This window comes from Corticium candelabrum, chromosome 14 (assembly GCF_963422355.1).
Source record: "Corticium candelabrum chromosome 14, ooCorCand1.1, whole genome shotgun sequence".
Classification (NCBI taxonomy): Eukaryota; Metazoa; Porifera; class Homoscleromorpha; order Homosclerophorida; family Plakinidae; genus Corticium; species Corticium candelabrum.
This window is the reverse complement of record NC_085098.1, coordinates 3710885-3731131: the sequence shown is the minus strand read 5'-3', so window position 1 is coordinate 3731131 and position 20247 is coordinate 3710885. Positions and strand designations below refer to the sequence as shown.

Genomic DNA, 20247 nt, shown 5'->3' with positions numbered 1-20247 from the left:
GTAAAACGCTTCAACTTAGTAACGTTTTCAATAAGAGTCTCTAGTGCACTGTACTCGCTTGTAAATAGACGTAGCGTAGGATGGTAATAAACTGATCAATTAATTAATCATAATAAGTAAGTTTGATACTTTATGTATTAATGTATTTTTCAACATATTGTTTAGCGTAATGGTGTATACGTAAGATATGAACAGCAACGTCGATTTTCCATGAACAAATGTGATATATGTATGGCTATCGGAAGGTTCTTTGAAAAACAGTTGCCAAAGATCATCACGTCTGATGTTTTGATTAAGCTTCTTGAACGTGATTTGGACAATGGGATGGGAACCGTATTACAAGTGCCAGTAAAAGTAGGTATCCAAGAAATGATTCGCATCGCGAAATTCTATTACGACCCTCGTGACATTTGTGAAGTCAATTACTTTTGCCCGAGAGAGAACAACAAACAACGACGATCGGCGACACTAAGTGATCAAGCCTCAATTACAAGCACCGTTTGTAAAGTATTTGCAAAGTATACGCAAAAAATGTCAATTTTATTGAAGCTGATCACTGGAAAGGACTGTGACTTACAGCCACCAGAACAAAAGCAAGAATGTTACGACGTCGTAGAGTCCATAAATGACAAAACGAAGCAGCCAAGTTGGTCGTTAAGAAAACTACACGACATCTGCAAGAGTTATGGTTTCCCATTTTATTCTCGTGCAAGATCACTAATAGGCAAAGCGTCTCTAGTAAGAAAATCCATTTTTGTTTATCGTTGTTTTGCTTGGTTAACATTACGTTTGTACTATAAGTATTTCTAATAGATTACTAAAAATGTGTTTTAAAACTTCGTTTTTATTATTAGAATCATTCTGTGTCTAATGACTTTGCTTCATCTGCTGCTGACGAAAAGACTATGTTCAACTGATCCATGGCTATGAATTTACTTTACATGGAACAAAATTTATTACTGGCTGCTGTACTCTCATATGTGCAAACAATTATCGACAAATTTAGATTGTTGTTGCTTTTTGTTGCTTTGCTGTTATGTAACGTTTTAGATTAGATGTTGTTTGTGATAAAGAATATGTAAAATTATGACAGTGCTGAAATAGCATAGAATTTGCGTAATCTTCTAATAAAAACTATTTAAGTATAAGCAAGTGTATGAGTCTGCGCCATTATTAATTCTAGTATAAATCTGCTTGAAAGTGGTGTGGGTGACTGTCACTGTGTGTGTGTGTGTGTGTGTGTGTGTGTGTGTGTGTGTGTGTGTGTGTGTGTGTGTGTGAGAGAGAGAGAGAGAGAGAGAGAGAGAGAGTGTGTGTATGTGTCTGTGTGTGTGTAGGTGTGTAGGCTCGCGTATACTAACCATGCAAGCACACGTTTCTCAGCTGTTGAGTCAAAGCTTTCACACAATCCTGATGTCAGTGTAAGTGTGTGTGATGTTGATACCGCGTAGTAGACAGGTTCTCCACGACTGTATACTAAAACGCGATGTCGTGCATTTAGCTCCTACATGCAAAGCAGTGGCTAGCTTTTTTTGAAATAATAGCGACAGTCTAGTCTTGCTATAGAAACTAGATTGCACCTGACAAGTTCTTTACTTTGTACGCTTTATATGCCTTTTATTGTAGATCCTTTTATTAACTCTGTCTAGATATACAAATATAGAATACCAATGTAGCTGCTAGGAAAGACTGATAGCCTTCGACTTACTTCTTCTGCTAAGTGTCTCTCTAACCTGTACTGCACCATATAGCTAATGGCACTAGTGTTTGACTTTCAGAAATTAACGTTTTGCTGTATTGTAATATTAGTACCACGCGGCTTCCATCTCTCTAACTTGATTCAGTAAATTTTTGATATGAGATCATCTCGGTCGATTGCATGTGGCTTTGTATGGCCAGCCTGCATGTCTAGACAGGCAAAGTGTTTCGTGTCGTTGTGAAGAAGACTTCAGTGATTAACACCAAAATCGTCTTGTTGAGTATTTTGTTTGCGGCAAGTACTGTGTCGGTGGTCAACTCTCTGCCTAAAGCCTTCAACAAAACAGCAAAGTTGCACGCACGCACGCACGCACGCACGCACGCACGCACGCACGCAAGCACACACACACGCACGCACGCGCACACACACACACACACACACACACACACACACACACACACACACACACACACGGTATGTGCTGAGTTATGTATAGTAAAGTACCAGTACTTTGTAAACTGTTGTGATAATTTGCTTTCTCGATGTATTTTTCTTTAGTTTACTGGCACATACGTGAGGTATGAACAACAACGTCGATTTTCCTTGAACAAATATGATATATGTATATCTGCACTCACATATATTAATTAAACGACTGCTAGAAAAAGGCGAATCACTTTTAATTAAGTTAAGGTTCTCCCTAACTTTAGCTAAGCAAAACCTCATATAACAAAATTTCGACTATACTACAAGTACCCATGAAGTTGTATATATTATCGAGAGGCAGTACAAAGCTCATGCAAGCAATTGCAGCCAGAAATGAGAAAGATTCAGAGCTGATCATTGCAACAGACTGTGACCACAAGTATATGTTTTCTCGCTGTAGAGTCCTTGTTAGATGGCAAAATGAAAAAGTCGAGCTTTTATATGAGAAAACTACACGACATCTGCAGAGATTTTTGTTTTACTATATGTTGGTCTCGCGTAAGATCATATCACCTTTAAGTCAGATAGTTGTGTGTGTGTGTGTGTGTGTGTGTGTGTGTGTGTGTGTGTGTGTGTGTGTGTGTGTGTGTGTGTGCGCGCGCGCGCGCGCGCGCGCGCGCGTTATGTGTACGCATGCGCGTATGTGTGTGCGTGCCTGAGCTAGCCTGTGACAACTATTAATTAATATTGTAGATACCCTATTAGTTTCTATTAAAATCTACATCAAAAATACATAACCTTAATATTTCATCTAACATTCTACTAGTTCCTAACGTCGTCTTCACCTACAAGATTGCTACCCTGCTCAAAGTCACCACTCGGCATCTACACTCCAACTTGACAATAGCTTTCAACAGACACAGAGATTAATTACACGACTGTTCAGTGCAACAGCAATTCTAAGTGGATAATTTATTGTTACTTTTAGGTGCGTAATTAATTAAGGAACATCGAAAGCATGCACATTTCAGATTGATCAAAGCATCTAGACAGTTGCAACAACAATGAACTTTATGCCTTAACAATTTACTCACTCCAAAAGAAGCACAGAACCGTACAAGTACGTCTGCACCATGCTTAGGCGGATAGAGGTAAGGAGTCCTGGGAGTCCGGATCCCCTCTTCTTCAAAGACACGCCCACCTCAGTAGCAATCTATAAATCGAGGGCTTCTAGTCCCCTAAAACACGACTTTTAACCACTGTAAACAAAATAAACGTACCTTATTGTTTTGATAGATGCTTAATTCGTTCAATTCTAAACAAATATATCTATAATTATATCTACTGAATTATGTTAAGAAATTAACCCTAAGACATATTGAAGTGAGTTTGCTGGTTCCGTAGGTCACATACAGACTTAGCTGCTATGGGCGTGGCTAATAATACAACTGGACTCTCTTTTTCGAAAAATTCCGTATCTGGGTCTGCCATGTAGTTGCCAATCACGTGAGTATGTAACAGCTGCACGAAATCTCACTGTGGGCACATATGCAAACTCAAAAATCGTGTTCGTTTCGTGTTCCCACAATGTACAATAAGGCATTACGATAGCAATCGGTAACTCAGTATTGCTCAGTGTTTAGTTGCTGCAATAGAAGCTAACTTTCAAGATATAAATACCATCGAAAACAGATAACGCAACGGAGTGTGTGAACACCACACTTACTGAGTCCATAATTTATGCAATAACGAAATTTTAACAAGACGCCTGGAGGACACATTACCGACTTTCGCGAACTCTAGAGAAAGATTCACAACCATCTTTCATCACACAATGTTTTCTATCTATTTAAGCCAACTCGTTCAGAGTCTCTTCTTCAGTTGTCGTCGAGCTTGTGATCATTGAGCTTCTCAACTAGATCTCTACAAGAGAATCTAAGGAGTCATCAGAGAAAAAGTCGAGGCCAGATGAGACACTTTGTGAGGGCAGCCGTCGTTGTGCTTGCATTCGTTTGCATGGCAACGAAACCATCTGTCGAAGCATCACTAAACAACTATGTTGACAACTTCAAACTGGAAGATTTTTTAAATTTTGTTAACAAGACAAAGGTACACATGCGTACTAATTAGCTAATTAATTGTCACAATTTAATTGAATAGTTGCAGTTTTCTATTGTTTTTCGCAAATCTTGCTTAACATTAATACATTAAAAATGCATAATTTACTTGAATGACATTAACGTATATTAAATTTTTGTTAAACTAATTATTTTGCAACAAATTGCATAATAAATTATTTTTACTCTGCTTGCATATACTGTTGTTTTGACGTTGCCTATGGTTGTGCATTGCATTGATTAGTAACAACAGAAATACAAGACAAAATATATACAGTTGTTTTAAAGTTTCACGTCAATGTAAAATTATAATTACAAAACATTTTGTTTTCTAAATAAAAATTAACTTATAAAATTTAATTTAATTAGGTTATGGTCACGTAACGTGTAACCAGTCACGTGCGCGTATTGAGATGGTGTACAGTATATGACGTACTGTACTGTAGTGTACGTCAAGTGTGCAACAAGTCACTTATATAATATACTTATACAAGTCACGTGACTATGGTATAAATAATTTATCGTATAATTACTGTATGGTGACCTATACTTATAATCGTTTGTTTAATAAATAAATAAATAAATAAATAAAATATATATTAAATATATTATTTATTATATATAATATATTTATTATATTTAATATATAATATATTATATATTAAAAATAAATATATTTCTAACTATCCTTTACAATTTAAATAAAAATAGTTGGGAAAGCGTATAGCAAATTGTTCTTTTAATAAAAATAGTTTATTTGCACATCTATAAATACACAAACGTATAAAAATAGAATTTATCTATAAATGTATGTTTATAGTCGTTTTCTGAAGCTGAAATGGCACGAAGAGGAATGAGCGGAGATACATCGGTTTGCAAAACCTGTAAGACAGTTGCGAGAGGATACTTATGGTTTGCTCGATCTGCGACAACTAGTCGGTCGACGAAAGAGACATTCGTTGAATTGTGTCAAAGTGTGCCTTCTTCTCTCCGAAAACGATGCCTGACGCTTCTAGAGAATACCGCTGGGAACGTACAAGAGCTTCTAGGAAGCATAATCAACGAAAACGTACTTTGCGAGAATGTGTGTGGCAAACGCACTTAATTATGTTTGCAAACAAGAGTGACAAATTTGAACTGGTTTTGCTAGTTGGTAGTAGATGCATGTGTAGTATACAATTGTGTGTGTGTGTGTGTGTGTGTGTGTGTGTGTGTGTGTGTGTGTGTGCGCGCGCGCGCACGTGTTGTCGTACAGATAAATTGGATGTTGTCACTGCAAAGTTGTCGCTTCCAAATTAGTATAATAATTTTTCTTGCTACATTACAATCATATTCGACGCGTTCTGTTGTTGCATGCGATTGTCGTTGGACTGTTTAAACTTAATTGACGTCAAGCTAGATGCATAAATAAAAATTTATTTTCTACTAAAATTTAGTTTAAATATGTAAATGTTACATATTTAATGTTACATATTCATGTTTACTATGTTAGACATATGTTTAACATGTAACTTAGTTAATTTAAAAATTTTTAAATTTGTAAATTTTTACATTTTTAAATATTGAACTACAGCAGTAACTATGGCTCTGTTTTACACAAGCCTTCCGAAAACCAAGGTAAAATTGTAGTAATAAAAGTATTACAAATTTAGACAATTAATTAATATATTCTATTACTGTAATTGTTGTCTAGTTAGCTATTTTGTTGCTAAAGTACACGTAAAATTGATTGATAGAAATTAGCTTTTAATTAATTGTGCATAAAAATAAAATTTAAAAATATATGTTATTTAATTTAATTTTAATTTAAAGCAACTTGTGTTAGTTAATAAATGAATTCTAAAATAAAAAATAGCAAGAATTGTAAATAATTTAGAGTGTAGCTAGTTTTAGTTTCAAGTGATAGAAGAAACGCTGCGATAAAACGTCATGCAATAGACTTCACACGACCAAAGATCTGTACGATCGAAAACTGAGTGCACGTATTGAGAGTACTAAGCCACGAATCAACGAGAACGCAGATCTTCGTGTACTGTACGGCCCCGATTCAAGACCGTATAGCCTCAGAGTTTCGTTGTTCGAATGCCATTATGATTTCCAACCTTACCGTGTATATATTTAGATCATCGTAAAGGCAAATGAACGAAAGCGTTGTAAACAAACTCATCCACTTTGCATTTCATATAAAAGTTTTGCAATATTACTTTCGTGACTTCAAATCACGTGATCTTTTTCAACTATCTTCCGGCTGGAAGGTGCATGGAAAGCCTTTCCAGACTAGACTACATAAGAGAAAGTTCACTCTCATTAGCTAATTTCCTTTAAATTTTTCTTTCTAGAAAGTGCTAATCAAATACACCCAAAGCAAATTTAGACCACGTTCTATTCTAGTTTACACGTTTACAGAAGCTGAAATTGTAATATCTATGTTGCATCAATACATTTTTAGGCATTTCTAAACAATTCATTAATTAACTTTGGCATACTTTCTCCTTCCAAGTTTCAGCTTTGTGTTCTAGTATCAAACTTATCTAGATTTTGGACATAGTTTCGTCCATTAAGAGTGTCACTTTGTTAATCAAATTGACTTTAATTACTGAAAGACACAACGTCGACGTAATCTCGATGTTGAAAACCGATTGTTCTAATGCTACAAGGGCTTCCATTGACATGTACATGAAAGTCTCTAAAGTACACAATCGTAAACGGATTTCTTGCCAATGCAAAGCTTGTCTTATGAATTTACTGGCGCACGCATTAGTTATAATGTGCACTTTGTTCTGCTCGCTCTAGATAACCCGTGAACACGTGACCTGCAAACGCCATTACTTGATTAGACTGTTAGTTAAGCGTGTGATACTGAATATAACACTGAAAATGATATTGTATGAAACTGCCAGTTAATGCATGTTTCCACATATCCGTGAATCCGTCAAACGTTGTGTTGTAATCACCATTTCAACATGCACGCGTGTCTTTCATCTATTTCAGCCGCAGCAAGCTCGCATGTGCTTCATTTGCTGCTGTGCAGGAAGACAGGTGTGAGTCGCCCAAGACAGCAGCGTAGAGGTGCAGCAAATACAAGACAAAGAGCATCATGAACACAAAACTCTTTGTCATTCTCATCGGACTTGGAACAACAGCTACTTCTTCTCCAACTGCGAAACGAGTGCTTCCGTTTCCAGATGAAAAGCCACTGTTTCCGTTCAAACTTCATGTAAGAAGACATTGACACACTCATAGCTAACGAGAACACAAGTATACCAAGTAAAAGTTGGTGTTTTCCAACTGGTTCATTTTATCGTTGTCTCTAGTTAAAAACTTGTATTTTAACTTTGAGTTAAGCAATTACACTTAGTTTTACGTTTTTCTATACTCTACACTATATCTGTTCTCTCGTAGCGTGCAGGACTTCTAAAGTGACCAACCTCAGGCTGATAGGGTTGCCTGTAGAAATATAATTGTGATCATGATCAATTTTATATTTATATCTCTAGATATCTATCTATCTAACTCGTGTCTCGTCTGTCTTCAAAGATGTATATACTATTTAACCATTTACTGTGCATGCATTTTATAGAGTGAGAGAGAAAAGCAGTCTATATCTAACGATACTGACAGTAAACTTGCTCAATACAAATTGAAATTATTTGTAGATCGTGATAACGAACACTCTGTTGCAACGACCGATCGCACACTTTCAAAAAATTATAGACAATTTTTATTGCTTAATCTGTTAAAGGCGTAAACGCACAATCTGGTTACAACAACGAAAATTGCTACATCACACAGTTTAAAATTTATAACTTATAATTATCAGGAGCGGGGCTGGTAAGTGGAGGGACGACAGAGGCTCGGGCATTTCCAACTTTGAGTACAACGTTTATTTCTGTAAGCAAACTATACCCTCGTAGTTCATGTACTCCGATGCCCTTTCATGTTCAGCCCCATTTTGCAAGTCGCTCCACCCCCTGACTTTAATTACTCAATATGTTGATGTTGATAATGTACAATCTGTTACAACAATCGAATTAGCAAATTCCGCGGTCTCAAAATTTCACTATCGATCATTAGCAAACGCATTTTCGTCAATCTCATTGAATTATTTTTGTGCAGACACCCAGCCTCGACACACGTTCCGTCCCGGGAAGCTGCAGCCTCTGCAATACGTTGATCAAAGGGGTCGACGTGATCATCAAGGACGAACGAGACGAACGAGCCGTCAGCAAGGTCCTGGAGGAGACTTGCGAGACGTTTCACAATATACTCGTCGCGCCGTGCAAGTTGCTCATCCAGTCGATCTCCGAGAAAATCGTCAATGACGTTGATCTCGACCACGTCTGCTCCGATCTCGGATTCTGCTCGTCGTGGTGGACGACGAGAAACGTGAAGGACACGGTCAACTGTACGGCGTGCGAGTTCACGGTCAAGTCGCTGCAGACGACGGCAGCTAAGCGACAGACCCGTGGCTTCGATCCGAGCGTTTTGCAACCGATATGTAATCATCTTCCGGGTCCTGCAGGAGCGATCTGCAGTGGCGTCACACACTGGATCGGTCGGGACCGATCGAGAAGGTCGAATTTTGTTGCAAGGAATGCACGAGACGTGTGTGCGGGTTTTGATCCCAAACTCTGCAGCATTGCTGAGAGAACGAAAGAATCCTTGGTATGTTTAGACTTAATTATTGCGGTGGAGGCCAACATTTGTTGTTTTTCGTCTGAGACTTTTCTTCAAGTGCATGACATGGAAGCGTGCGTTATCTCACACAAAATATGCACGCACGCACACATGCACACACGCACGGCGCACACAGCACATGCACACACACACACACACACACACACACACACACACACACACACGCACACACACACAAACAAACAAGCAAACACACACACACACACACACACACACACACACACACACACACACACAAACACACGCACAAACACACACACAAACACACACACACACACACACACACACACACACACACACACACACACACACACACACACACACACACACGGGAGCAACATCGTCTAATGGTAACAACAGGATAAACATTTTTAAACGGTAATAATAATAATTAACCGACAGACAACACTAATGATTTTATAGAAGCGTTTTTCAAAGGAGCTGATGCAGATGCATTTTAAATTATTTTAACTAAAAACCGACATTTGTGGCATAATTAGAAACTAACGTATGTACAAGCACAATGCGTAACAATGGCGATAAGGCCAACTAGAAACGGCTCCAAAAGAACATGCGCGCAAGCCTAATATGCAGCGAATGGTGGTCTAGAGTAATCGACGTCTAGATAATTCAAAATGTCTTTGTTTACTTTTTTCAAGCCGCTATGCAATGCCTGCGAGATGTTAATGTCGATGCTCGAAGAGATTATTTCAAGACAGAAGACGATGGAAGGAATCAAAGAGGAAGTGAAACAAAGTTGTTCCCGTATGCCCGGATATACGGCCGAAATGTGCGACGATATTGTGAACGGGTACGAGCCGCTTCTCGCCAAGTTCGTCGCCAAGGAGATTGGCAAAAACGAGGCGTGCAAAGAACTAAAGATTTGCAGCTTCGAGAACAAATAGAGCGACGAAACTAAAAAAATCACGTGATAGTCGCTAAAAGGACACGTTGCATGAAAGTGGCTATTAGCTAATTAGAGATAGGAGAGATCTCTTAGGTAGATGATACTCGCGTGCGTGACTTGGTGATAGTAGTCAAGTATGAATCTGTTTATTGTGTTGATGTAAACGACTTGTTGAACAATATAGATAGATAAAAGCAACAAAAATAGAATAGAAAAGAAAATTATTGACAATTTGTTCATGATCCAGTGGCGTAGCCAGGCACGGGTAAAAATTATGAGCTTGACACTCGGTGGCCTTCTCTAGTTTATTGGCAAATGCTGGGCATGCAGTACAGTAAATGGTTTGTGCGCTAAGTGCATGGATCTGTGCAACCTGTAACAACGACAGCTATAAGAAGTAGCCTAGCCTCCGAATTTTCTTATAGTTAAAGCATTGCCGTATCCGTGATAAGATTATCCTGGCATGTGTCTAAAACAGGCTATGAAACGGCACTGATTCAAAGCAGCAAAAGCCGTCACGAAAGACTATTCGTAAGGTCACACTTAAATCATTTTGGCCAATTAAAAGGTAAGCGTTCTTTGTTGGTGACTTCCATCTTCTAGAGACAGATAGAGTACACGCAAAATTGTCGATGTCAACTAAACAGCATGGTCGATACCAAAAAATCCTGCACTAAAATTATAGTATACCGAGCAAAGCGGAAAAACGCTCTCGTATACATTGCACATGCATAACTGCCTCTATAGATATTAAGTCTTGCAAAAGCTTAGAAATGCCTTAGGCAAAATCAAAAGGTTAGTTTGAAGTCGCCAAAGTTACTGCTAAGCTGGTGGTATCTCTGCTATCGTTATTCGAGGCACGGAGTTCTAGCCAAAGTGAACATCTGCCACACCGGAACCGGAACATTTCCCAACATGAAACCAACTCTGACGTCACCTGCTGGAATGTTCTCACAGTAACTTTTAATTTGTCTGTGACGATGAATGTTGTTATTTGCACGAGTATAAAATATACTACGTCAATTGTCATGGGTCCTGTACACTCTTGATCATTAAATGTCAAAACCAACGAAAACAACAATTTGCAAAATAGATACGCAGATTTCCCGCATATGACACGTGCAGTGCAGTGTGTCCGTTCTTTTTTCTGAAATCGACATTCCTACGTAATATGATACTAAGTAATATGACAAATGCATGACAATGTAAGCATCCATAAAGAGCAATGGTGTAGTAAAAATCTACCTGAATAAGTTCGGAGTTTTTGTCATCCTCTCTTTTCCGAACGCAATGCTTTCAGTTTTTAGTAGCTGTGTCGCCTTTCCTTTTTCTCCTCTCTCTCCCAATCTCCTTTCCGTCTTTTATTCCCATAGCTCGTTTTGGTCATTTTGCCACTTGCACCTTCTTCTCCTTGAGCTCCCGTTTCGCCACGATCATCTTTCTCACCTTGTGTTCCATCTACTAGTTACACAGTAGATAGAGAGTACTTTAAATGTAACAGAAACTTTTGTCTGACACACTAGTGTTAGTGCATCATTTAATTAATTAATTAAACAAGTTGTAAAAAGAAATAAAATGAAAAATAAGAAATAAATATTCCTACGTTATCTGAAGTACTCTTTGTTGCTTGAGCTGCTACTGACAACAGCAAAGAAACGAAAACCGCAGCGGCTGATGTGCACAGATGTCAGCATCACTAGCTCTCTCAACTGCTTTGGCTCTTCTCAACTGACTGTCAATCCAAGTGAACTGCGCTTGCTTGTATATCTGGGTGTTTGTCGGCATGTGCTAAAAAGCAATCCTCCAGTTAACGTCATACTAATATATCCAGCTCATTCCTTAGGTCAAGCGTCTTTCTAATCATTTCTGGTAAAGTCTTGCTTGTTTACAGCTAAATGTTTGGTGTTGCCAAGTGCGTGATAAGTATGACGTCCTTAGATAAACTTGTACGTATAAAGTAGTTTATTGTTTTAGCGGTTGTTTGCAAACGTCATCTAGACCAGTTGTTTGTGCTGATATCTGCTAAGTTGAGGAGTCAATGTAGCATATCATTTGCATCTCCAACTAGATATAGAACTGAAATCCGGACCAGCTTGCCTACCATTAAGTGCTTCTTTAGCTAATTACTGCCAATCTGAGTAGACTCTATATATTTATCGCGTAGTGTGATATTTTGATCGTCAAGAAATGCGAGATGAGTTCTGGTCAGACACAACTTGTCGTTTTGCCTTTCGTCGTGCAACTAATTAGTCTGCGCGGTGTGATCCGCGATTGGAAATCCCCATAGCACGTGAGCGTATGTAAAGTTGCAAAGATACACAAACGCATATTTTCTAACAATTAATGTAGAGATTTGGTCGTTTTCAAAAAGGTTACTGCCGAGGAACGTCGCTAGGAAACCAGTAGCGTCGCTACTAACATTATTTGCCTTTGCAGACAAGCTTCGAACGACTTCAAAATAATAGGAATTACCTTAAACTCTAAATGATATTACAAATTCGTGTCTGAAATAACAGTAACGTAAGAAACCGTCTGTCGGTTAGAGTTCAATTGGAAGAAATCTGCCTGAGCCCAACTGCAACATATTATTCCCAGCATCAATATATTAGAAGTGTGGCTTGTATAGTTCAGATACATTCAGAGACATTTACAATTTCAAATAGTATATGTGTCGTTTATCGTCAAAATGCCGATGGTTTAATAATAAAACAGCCATCACGATTGCATATTGATACAAATTAGTTAAGTTACAGCTATCTAAAATATCTGTCAAGGATGTTGGAAATACCGTCTGCTGAATATTTTAAAATTATATAGTGGAAGTTATTGTACTAGACTTTAAATACGAACGCATTTTTTAGTTGCTATAAACAAGACCTTGTAACATACACTATTTGTTATAGCTATTGCAGACAATTAGTTAATGCAGCATTTTGATAGCACTCCTAGCAAGCATTAATTTGTAACATTTCTGATGTTGGCTGATTATATAGTTTGAACTGCTAGTTATTGTCAAAGTAATACGTATCTTACGATTTAATGTACAAAAAACATGTTACAAGACAGTGTGACAACAATCATAACGAACGCTCTTAGTCATGACAAACTCTCTTTTATTGTCTTACTAATTATAGAAATGTAGAGCTTCTGGAAAACCTCCAGAATTCGAGAACCTACCGTTGTTGATTTGCGTATCATCTGCAAAAGCACGTTATAAGGTGGAACCAGTTCTCTAGACAGACCAATCCCATGACTCTTTACTTGCTCCACTAGCTCGTGTTTAGTGCAAGTAGTCCGCCTTGGCTCCGCGGAGATACGGGATCTTGATTGAGAGTGACGGTATCGTATACGGGAGTTAGTGGTACCGCATCCGGGATATGAAGGACATGCAAAATCTATAGCAGCACTTTTGTTTAGAATTATGGGCGGGATCCTCGGTTCTGCATTTGAGGTTTTGCAATCATGATATATTAATACATATTTGGATTGCCCACAAGAATCTGGTGCAAACGACATACAGCTATGAACAACTCGAGATGCACGAACACACAGATAAAAATCACAAGACAATTTTACAAAAATATAAAGATAAATAAAATAAAAACAGCAATTGTTTTATGGAATGGATTTACTCTAGAGGTTAAAAGGTTTGACTATTCAAGCGATCAGTTATAGCAAAATCTTAACTCTGCCATACGCCAAACGATTAACGAATTTTGTAAAAGAACAGCTAAGCAACAGTCTTTCTTCAGTCTTCAAAGCTAAGCTCCTTTACTAACCACATAATATTATGTTGTACGATTCGCATGTTCCAACGGTTTTTAGCTTGAAAACGTATCAAATTGGTAATAGTTTTTGCATTTGGTTTTGCAATCTTTTTTTGCAATATTTAGTGGTCTTCTTTTCCTTATTTTTACAGCTGTATTTGATTCATTTTGCTTGGTATTCTTTACCTGTCGTCTCTGGTCACGGTTTGACATTCGAATAATTATTGTGATCCAGAACAAAAGTGTTACTGTATTGTCTTGAACTTGGTATTTAATGTCTTTCTGCAACTGGAGCTTTGCTTTGCAAATGGAAATTACCACAAAACTTAATTTATCTTTAAGTTTGATTAATTAAACAACGGTTCTTAATATACTGTTCGACCTTGCCCTACTTGTCGTCTCAGCGGGTACAAATTGTCAGTGTTAAGAAATACAAATGCGAAGCATTCTGAAAGAAAACAAACTACAATAGATGTTTATAGTTACCCGGATATTAGCTGATCTGGTTTCCAACTTTTCATTCAAACATTTCTGTTATTACAAAACGTCTGTTTCACAGCAAGAAAATGATGTTTTGTAAAAAGTAAGTTACAGAACTTGCTACCCCGTAGACATATAAATGACAAGTACTGCAGTTATATTTCAAATGCTGCATGCATGTTGCGTTGTTCTCACAACATTGCGTACCATATCCTCCTCTACAACACATACGTTTAACTCTACTTTTTAAATTGAAACTAATCGTATTTGCTTGATAGAACCAAATGATCAATCATAGCTAGAAACCAACCAATCGATAATCAAACACACGTATCATGCAAGTCTCCACAATCTTCAAGTTCAATTACAAAGACATTCAAGACATCTGCTCACATATGTCACGGATTTCGCAAATAGCGCCTTCTTTTATATGTGCAACGTAACGATCAAAGTCATTACACTGCGTTTTGATCTTTGGTTTGCATTTGACTTCACGTTCCTTTTCACATAAATGACGGTCATTTTTGTTCTTGTACTTTAAACACGGTTTCTTAATACATGTCTCTTTCAGCTGTGCCCGGCATTCAGCACTTGTCTTTTCCGGCCACGGCTCAACCAGAGAGTTGTGATCAAGAATTAGCTTATAACCATCTATTCCCTGGATGTGATATTCTTTGCCCTGTTCTAACAGAAACTCTTTTTGGCAAATGGCAAGTAGCCACAGACTTAGTTTATCACCCGGTCTCACATGATAACTTCCAGGTTTTAAAATCTAGACAGCAGTAATTTATTAAAATTTAATTTACAAAAACGCAAGTTTACATGACATGTAAACACAGACTTACGTCTACAATTTTGACTTTATACTGCATCCATCCGTTGCTGTAAACTGCTTTTATCACTCGAACTCTGTAGACGTAATGATGGAAAATACAAGCGTTACACAGTCTGTTATGAATCGTCTCAAGTTTGGGACATCGACCTACATTGAAAACATTACGCGATAAGTGTAAATATAAATAGAAATATTTGTTAGCTTTGTACCTCCTCCGCATACACAGACTGGCTGATCTTTGTTTGTTGCTATCATCACAAAGCAATGAGAGTTCCGAATGTCCATTATCTAATGTGTAAAACTGAGTGCATTCCTCAGCTTAATTGATAAACAGATTATGTTACTAAACAAAATACGCATTGTTCTGCAAATATTTGGGTTATACATGGCTCGTCGTAGTCATAAGCTCTAATGCTAACAGGCAAAGAATGAACTACTTCAAACTCTCTGTGAGCCCAAAATTTGATGCATGTATCTTTGTCGTTGCAGAGCTGCCATAGAATAAATTCATATATTCTTGACGTAGCTGTATTGTAAAATGTGGTAAACCTTTTCAAAGTAAAACATAACTGATTTATCAGTAATTTCATATTTATCCAATTTCAGGCTTTTCCCTTTAGCCAACAGTATCTGCAACACCAAAACAGACACGACATAAACTTGCAAACGGACGAATGCCTTACATCTCTAAGACAAAGAGGATTTTCTCTATATTCCGATTCACACGCGCGGTATCCTGTAGGCATCTCTAGTTCAACTACAGCCATGTTTGTGCAATTATTTCCCAAATATCTCAAATTGATGAAAACAACAATTAGAACTTCTATATCAACCTTTGTCATAGGCAATTTACTCTGCACAAAACTGAATTTCTGCTCCTTTAGATTCTTTGTTTACATAGCCTTGAACGCTGAGATTAAATGCACACTGCTCGAATTCAGTCTCAGGAATGTTGTACTCGACATGAATCTGATCAAACACAGACACAATACATGAGACGTTTGAACTAATATCATCAGTGTATTTCACCATAGCTTGTCCCAAGCCAGTGCCGCAAGTTTCCACTTTGTAGACGTCATTTATTGGAATCTGACTCACCACTCACTTATACGTATATAAGTGTAATGCAATAACATATAAAATTGTTTCACCTGAACGCGCTGTGTGAGTGCAGCATTTTCAGCGTTGATAGTAAAATTTCGAACAACCCTATTTTTATTCAAGCTGGTCACTGTCACGCAGAGATCTGGAGGATGCCTAACAGTCACGTTGCATCCAGCGGCAAACTTCGCCAGAGCGTTCAAAGCCACAACAGTATCCTAAATCGTCATAGTTACAAATTGGCACAAAAGATTCATTGAAATATGTAAAGACTGTATTACTTGAGTTGATATAAAAGTACCCTGTGAGTTCCTTACGCTGTTGAGCCATTTGCCAACTGATGCTGCGCATTGGCAGTCAGACACATCGAGACAGGCTTCAAGAACGTAAGAAGTCATTTCTACAGAGATAGCTGAAGGTTGGCGTTTATACCAATACGCCTTCCCAACCGACGTGTCAGCTTCCCAGTGTCGGGACCCATCTTCGCCTACACAGACACAAAAGTCTGACGTGGTATTTATAGCATCACGGCTAACCACAAATTGTGACCCTATACCAATCTTTGACTTTTTAAAGAGTTCACGTCGTAGTTTTTGAACAACAGCAAAATCACAAACTCTTTCCCTTTTGCAGATGCCGCAATCAGAATAGTTGCAAGCTTTAAGCAATGCCAGATAAACAACTGCTTGAGCATAAGGTCTCTGTACTCTATTGGCTCGAACTTCATTTAGCATGTAAGTGACAGCAGGACAGACTTTGAGCTACAAAGTAAGAATGCATTTCTTCTTCAAACAAAATTCTGGTCTACATATAAAATCCAAGAATGAGCCTTTACCACCAGCATTGGCCTTTCCTTAGGACTACAACACTCAAGTAAGCTCATAATAGTGTAAGCCGTTATTGACACACCATCCTCCTGAACACCTCCCTAAAATTCAACAAATTTAGGCAACCAACCCGACTGTAACAAGTCGCATACGTACTTACCAACATCTCTCGACTAAACACTGTTCTGGGCTCTAAGATCTTTCCGGAAGCATTTTGACGAGTTCCAAGAAAGTTGATAAGGCCAGAGACAACATTAGGATCGACTTGTATAAATTTTCTTGCACAACACATGGTGCGAAGAACAAATGAACTCAACCAAGTAGACGCTTCAGAATGTTGCCAGATAGCAAATCCTCCAGAATCTTTTTTGCGATATCGTAACTGATATTGGTAACCTGTGCATAACATCAATTCACAGCGGTACAAATCAACTTGAACTGCAATGTATCCTTACTTTGTTTGAGACGAGAAAGATAAGGTATTTCTGAGCCCGGGTTAGTGGAAGCCATAAACGACACAGTTGCACAGTTGGGACCAAAGAGTTTCATATTGGCTTCTCCGTGTGAGCCAGGCAACTTCAGGATATCCTCAATTCCTTGAATATGCTGAAATTTGCTTTCTGTGTGCTCTTCAATTGAGTAGTACTTGCCTGTGTTACCACGAACGATTAACTAAATCATAATATCAATGCCATATAATCCATTCACGTACCAGTAACTCCCAGCCACGCTTTCTCCGAATCAGCGACAAAGTTCTCCGGCGCTCGAACGTAGAAGTAATTGACTTGCGTTCGGTTTTGCTTTGTGTTTGCGCAAGCGCACTTTTCTTCACAAAAATGTATTTCTATTCAAGTACGTTCCGATTTTAATACTAAATGCAATATTACTGCAGAAGAAAAGCAACCTTGCTTTGACGGACACAATTCACAGTTACTACCACTATGAAAAGCTACCGAAAAACTGGCAGATCGCCCGATACAACAATCTTCCCTTGTGATGTTGTCTTTGATAAGATCTACGCAACTGCCCTCTCGAGATACTGACTTGAAACATTTGCCTAATCGCAGATCTACAGTGATAAATTTAGATTAGTGGGCGATACATCTTGACTGTTTAGCTCAATAGTAGCATGCAAAAGTACCTGGTCTCTGGCGAAGACTGCAACCTCCGCTAACATTCATATTAAGACCTAAAAATATACAGTAGATACATTATTGCAACAGTGTTAATTCAACCTGTTTGTTTAGTTGAAGTTGTGCGTGTGTGTGTGTGTGTGTGTGTGTGTGTGTGTGTGTGTGTGTGTGTGTGTGTGACATGTTTGAATACAAAGCTAAAGGCGATTTATACTGTACATGATTTATCGATCTCGTGCGAAAGGCCAAACTGAGATTGGAGAAGGAATGTATGCAGACGATTTAGTTGTTATTGCAAGATCTCCTGGTTGTCTACAACAACCTTTAGACGCTTCACATAAGGCTTGTGCAAATTGGGATATGAGTATATTAGTGTTGAAAAAACTAATGTTCTTAGTGTGGGCAACAAGATAGCTCACATTTCCATTGAAGACCATCACTTACAGAATGTCGATCAATTTTGTGATCTGGGTAGTGTCGTTCACAAGTCTGAAGAATATTGTAAAAAAAACAATAATGGAATTGGTTACAGCCAGTATACAGGATTCAATTGTTGGTGGAAACGGGTGTTTTCCAATAAAATTGTCTATAAAAAGCCATCAAACTGAAAGTTTCCGAACTACTGTTCTGCCAGCTAGTGTTGTTGTATGACTGTGAGACATAATTGGCCTGTGACTCAAGCAAGCATTCGCAAGCTGAACACATGATGTATTAGAAGGATTCCTAGAGTGTCTAAATAACATGAAATAACCAACAAAAAAATCTGGCTACATCAAAAGAAGATCCCATAGAACTGAATTCAATTCTAAATTCAAAGTCGACTTCAGTGGGTGAGACACGTAAGAATGTCAAATAACTGTCCCAAAAGCAACTTCTACACAGTAGACCTAGAAACACACTTCTATGCGGTAAACGTCCAGTTCACGGCTCTCGACAACACTGGGTTGATGTATTTCAGAATGATTTCATTAAAATCGTTGAACTTATCTGTAGATCCACACAATCGCTCGGCTTGGCGATCTATTCTGCAAGCTCTAAAATCATAGAGGGTATAGCTGAAATTCAGTTTTAGATGTGTGTGTGTGTGTGTGTGTGTGTGTGTGTGTGTGTGTGTGTGTGTGTGTGTGTGTGTGTGTGTGTGTGTCTGTGTCTGTGTCTGTGTCTGTGTGTGACAGTGTGTGTGTGTGTTGGTTGGTTTAATTTTTTCTCATTTGCAGACACACCTTGAGGGTCTAGTTCCGCTGCATAACTATAACTCCTTGTAACACCCTCGGGCTACAAAACAAACACAAAATTATACAGATAGATTCCGTATTACATAGAATCACTACCACAACTCGGACATTCTGTATTAGTATATCTCCAGCTGATACAGTAAGCATCTTAACAGCCAGCTCTGCCGTGCCTACTTCAAGAGGCACCAACGGAATAAGTATCGTCATTGTGTCAGACTTTGGAATGTAAGAACAAACAGGTGTAAACTTGTTCCCTATGCCAGAACTTGTGCAAAGACTATTAGTAGAATAATCGTGAATTGAAAAACAAGCCTAGAGTCAGAAAATATATTATGCTGTAAATACAATAGCAAATTATAAATGGCTATATATATATATATATATATATATATATATATACATTCAGTGGGTAATAGTTGTAGTTGGATACAGAACACGCCACTGATACTTGTTCCTGACGCTTCAAAGAGTAAGGTAAGTGACATTTCACATAATGTGGCTTAAAGACGGTGATTTCAATTGGCTCCGACACACAGAATCCAGTAGCACAACACTGAGACAGACCGTAGATTGACCACTCAGTGATAGAGCCAGGAAGTCTTACCACTTTAGTAATTGAAGTTTGATTACTAAAAGATATATGATGATAGATCATGATCAATTAACCACACCTCTATTTTATCTAACCCATTGGTGATACGATAGTATTGGAACCATTTATGTGGTAAAAACCATCTCCACCTCAACCAGAAATGATTTCTAATTGGATAAACGATTGATCGCTTTCTCCTGACATCTACAATAATATGTATTTTTAGTGTGAGTAAAACAATAGCAAATTTCGTAATAACTTCTCATGCAACACCGGTGCCAATCAAAAGCATCGTGTGCGGTCTTGGCAGTGCTGATTAGTTCTGATTTTCCACTAAGTTGCTTTCGGTACTCTGCAGCACAAAACTTTATCTTGTCTGCAATGTCAATAAATTTCATAGTTGAAATTTCATTGGCCACCTTGGAACATT

The 20247-nt window shown here is 38.1% G+C and overlaps 4 protein-coding genes across 4 annotated transcripts; 2 read left to right on the top strand and 2 right to left on the bottom strand.

Annotated features, from left to right (window-relative positions):
• The first annotated feature begins 4023 nt into the window (after positions 1-4023).
• LOC134190208 (uncharacterized) lies at positions 4024-5514 on the top strand. Its single transcript, XM_062658646.1, has 2 exons — positions 4024-4234; positions 5063-5514. Exons 1-2 carry the CDS (start codon positions 4094-4096, stop codon positions 5345-5347), a joined length of 426 nt encoding a protein of 141 aa, XP_062514630.1. The 5' UTR covers positions 4024-4093; the 3' UTR covers positions 5348-5514.
• A 1746-nt stretch (positions 5515-7260) lies between these two features.
• LOC134189680 (prosaposin-like) lies at positions 7261-10068 on the top strand. The gene is made up of 3 exons (XM_062658033.1): positions 7261-7459; positions 8359-8907; positions 9600-10068. The coding sequence occupies exons 1-3, from the start codon at positions 7340-7342 to the stop codon at positions 9843-9845; spliced, it is 915 nt and encodes a 304-aa protein (XP_062514017.1). The 5' UTR covers positions 7261-7339; the 3' UTR covers positions 9846-10068.
• Positions 10069-14322: 4254 nt separating this feature from the next.
• Positions 14323-16066, bottom strand: LOC134189653 (complement C3-like). The gene is made up of 8 exons (XM_062657999.1): positions 15959-16066; positions 15783-15898; positions 15613-15721; positions 15479-15559; positions 15315-15420; positions 15139-15247; positions 14940-15076; positions 14323-14866 (listed from the first exon to the last, which is right to left on the bottom strand). The coding sequence occupies exons 1-7, from the start codon at positions 15959-15961 to the stop codon at positions 15058-15060; spliced, it is 543 nt and encodes a 180-aa protein (XP_062513983.1). The 5' UTR covers positions 15962-16066; the 3' UTR covers positions 14323-14866; positions 14940-15057.
• Positions 15959-20246, bottom strand: LOC134189652 (alpha-1-macroglobulin-like). The gene is made up of 14 exons (XM_062657998.1): positions 20077-20246; positions 19913-20021; positions 19626-19854; positions 19322-19537; positions 19214-19265; positions 17999-18046; positions 17762-17926; positions 17570-17701; positions 17313-17507; positions 17018-17253; positions 16866-16958; positions 16587-16791; positions 16081-16517; positions 15959-16018 (listed from the first exon to the last, which is right to left on the bottom strand). Exons 1-13 carry the CDS (start codon positions 20213-20215, stop codon positions 16249-16251), a joined length of 2088 nt encoding a protein of 695 aa, XP_062513982.1. The 5' UTR covers positions 20216-20246; the 3' UTR covers positions 15959-16018; positions 16081-16248.
• Between the last annotated feature and the right edge of the window lies 1 nt (position 20247).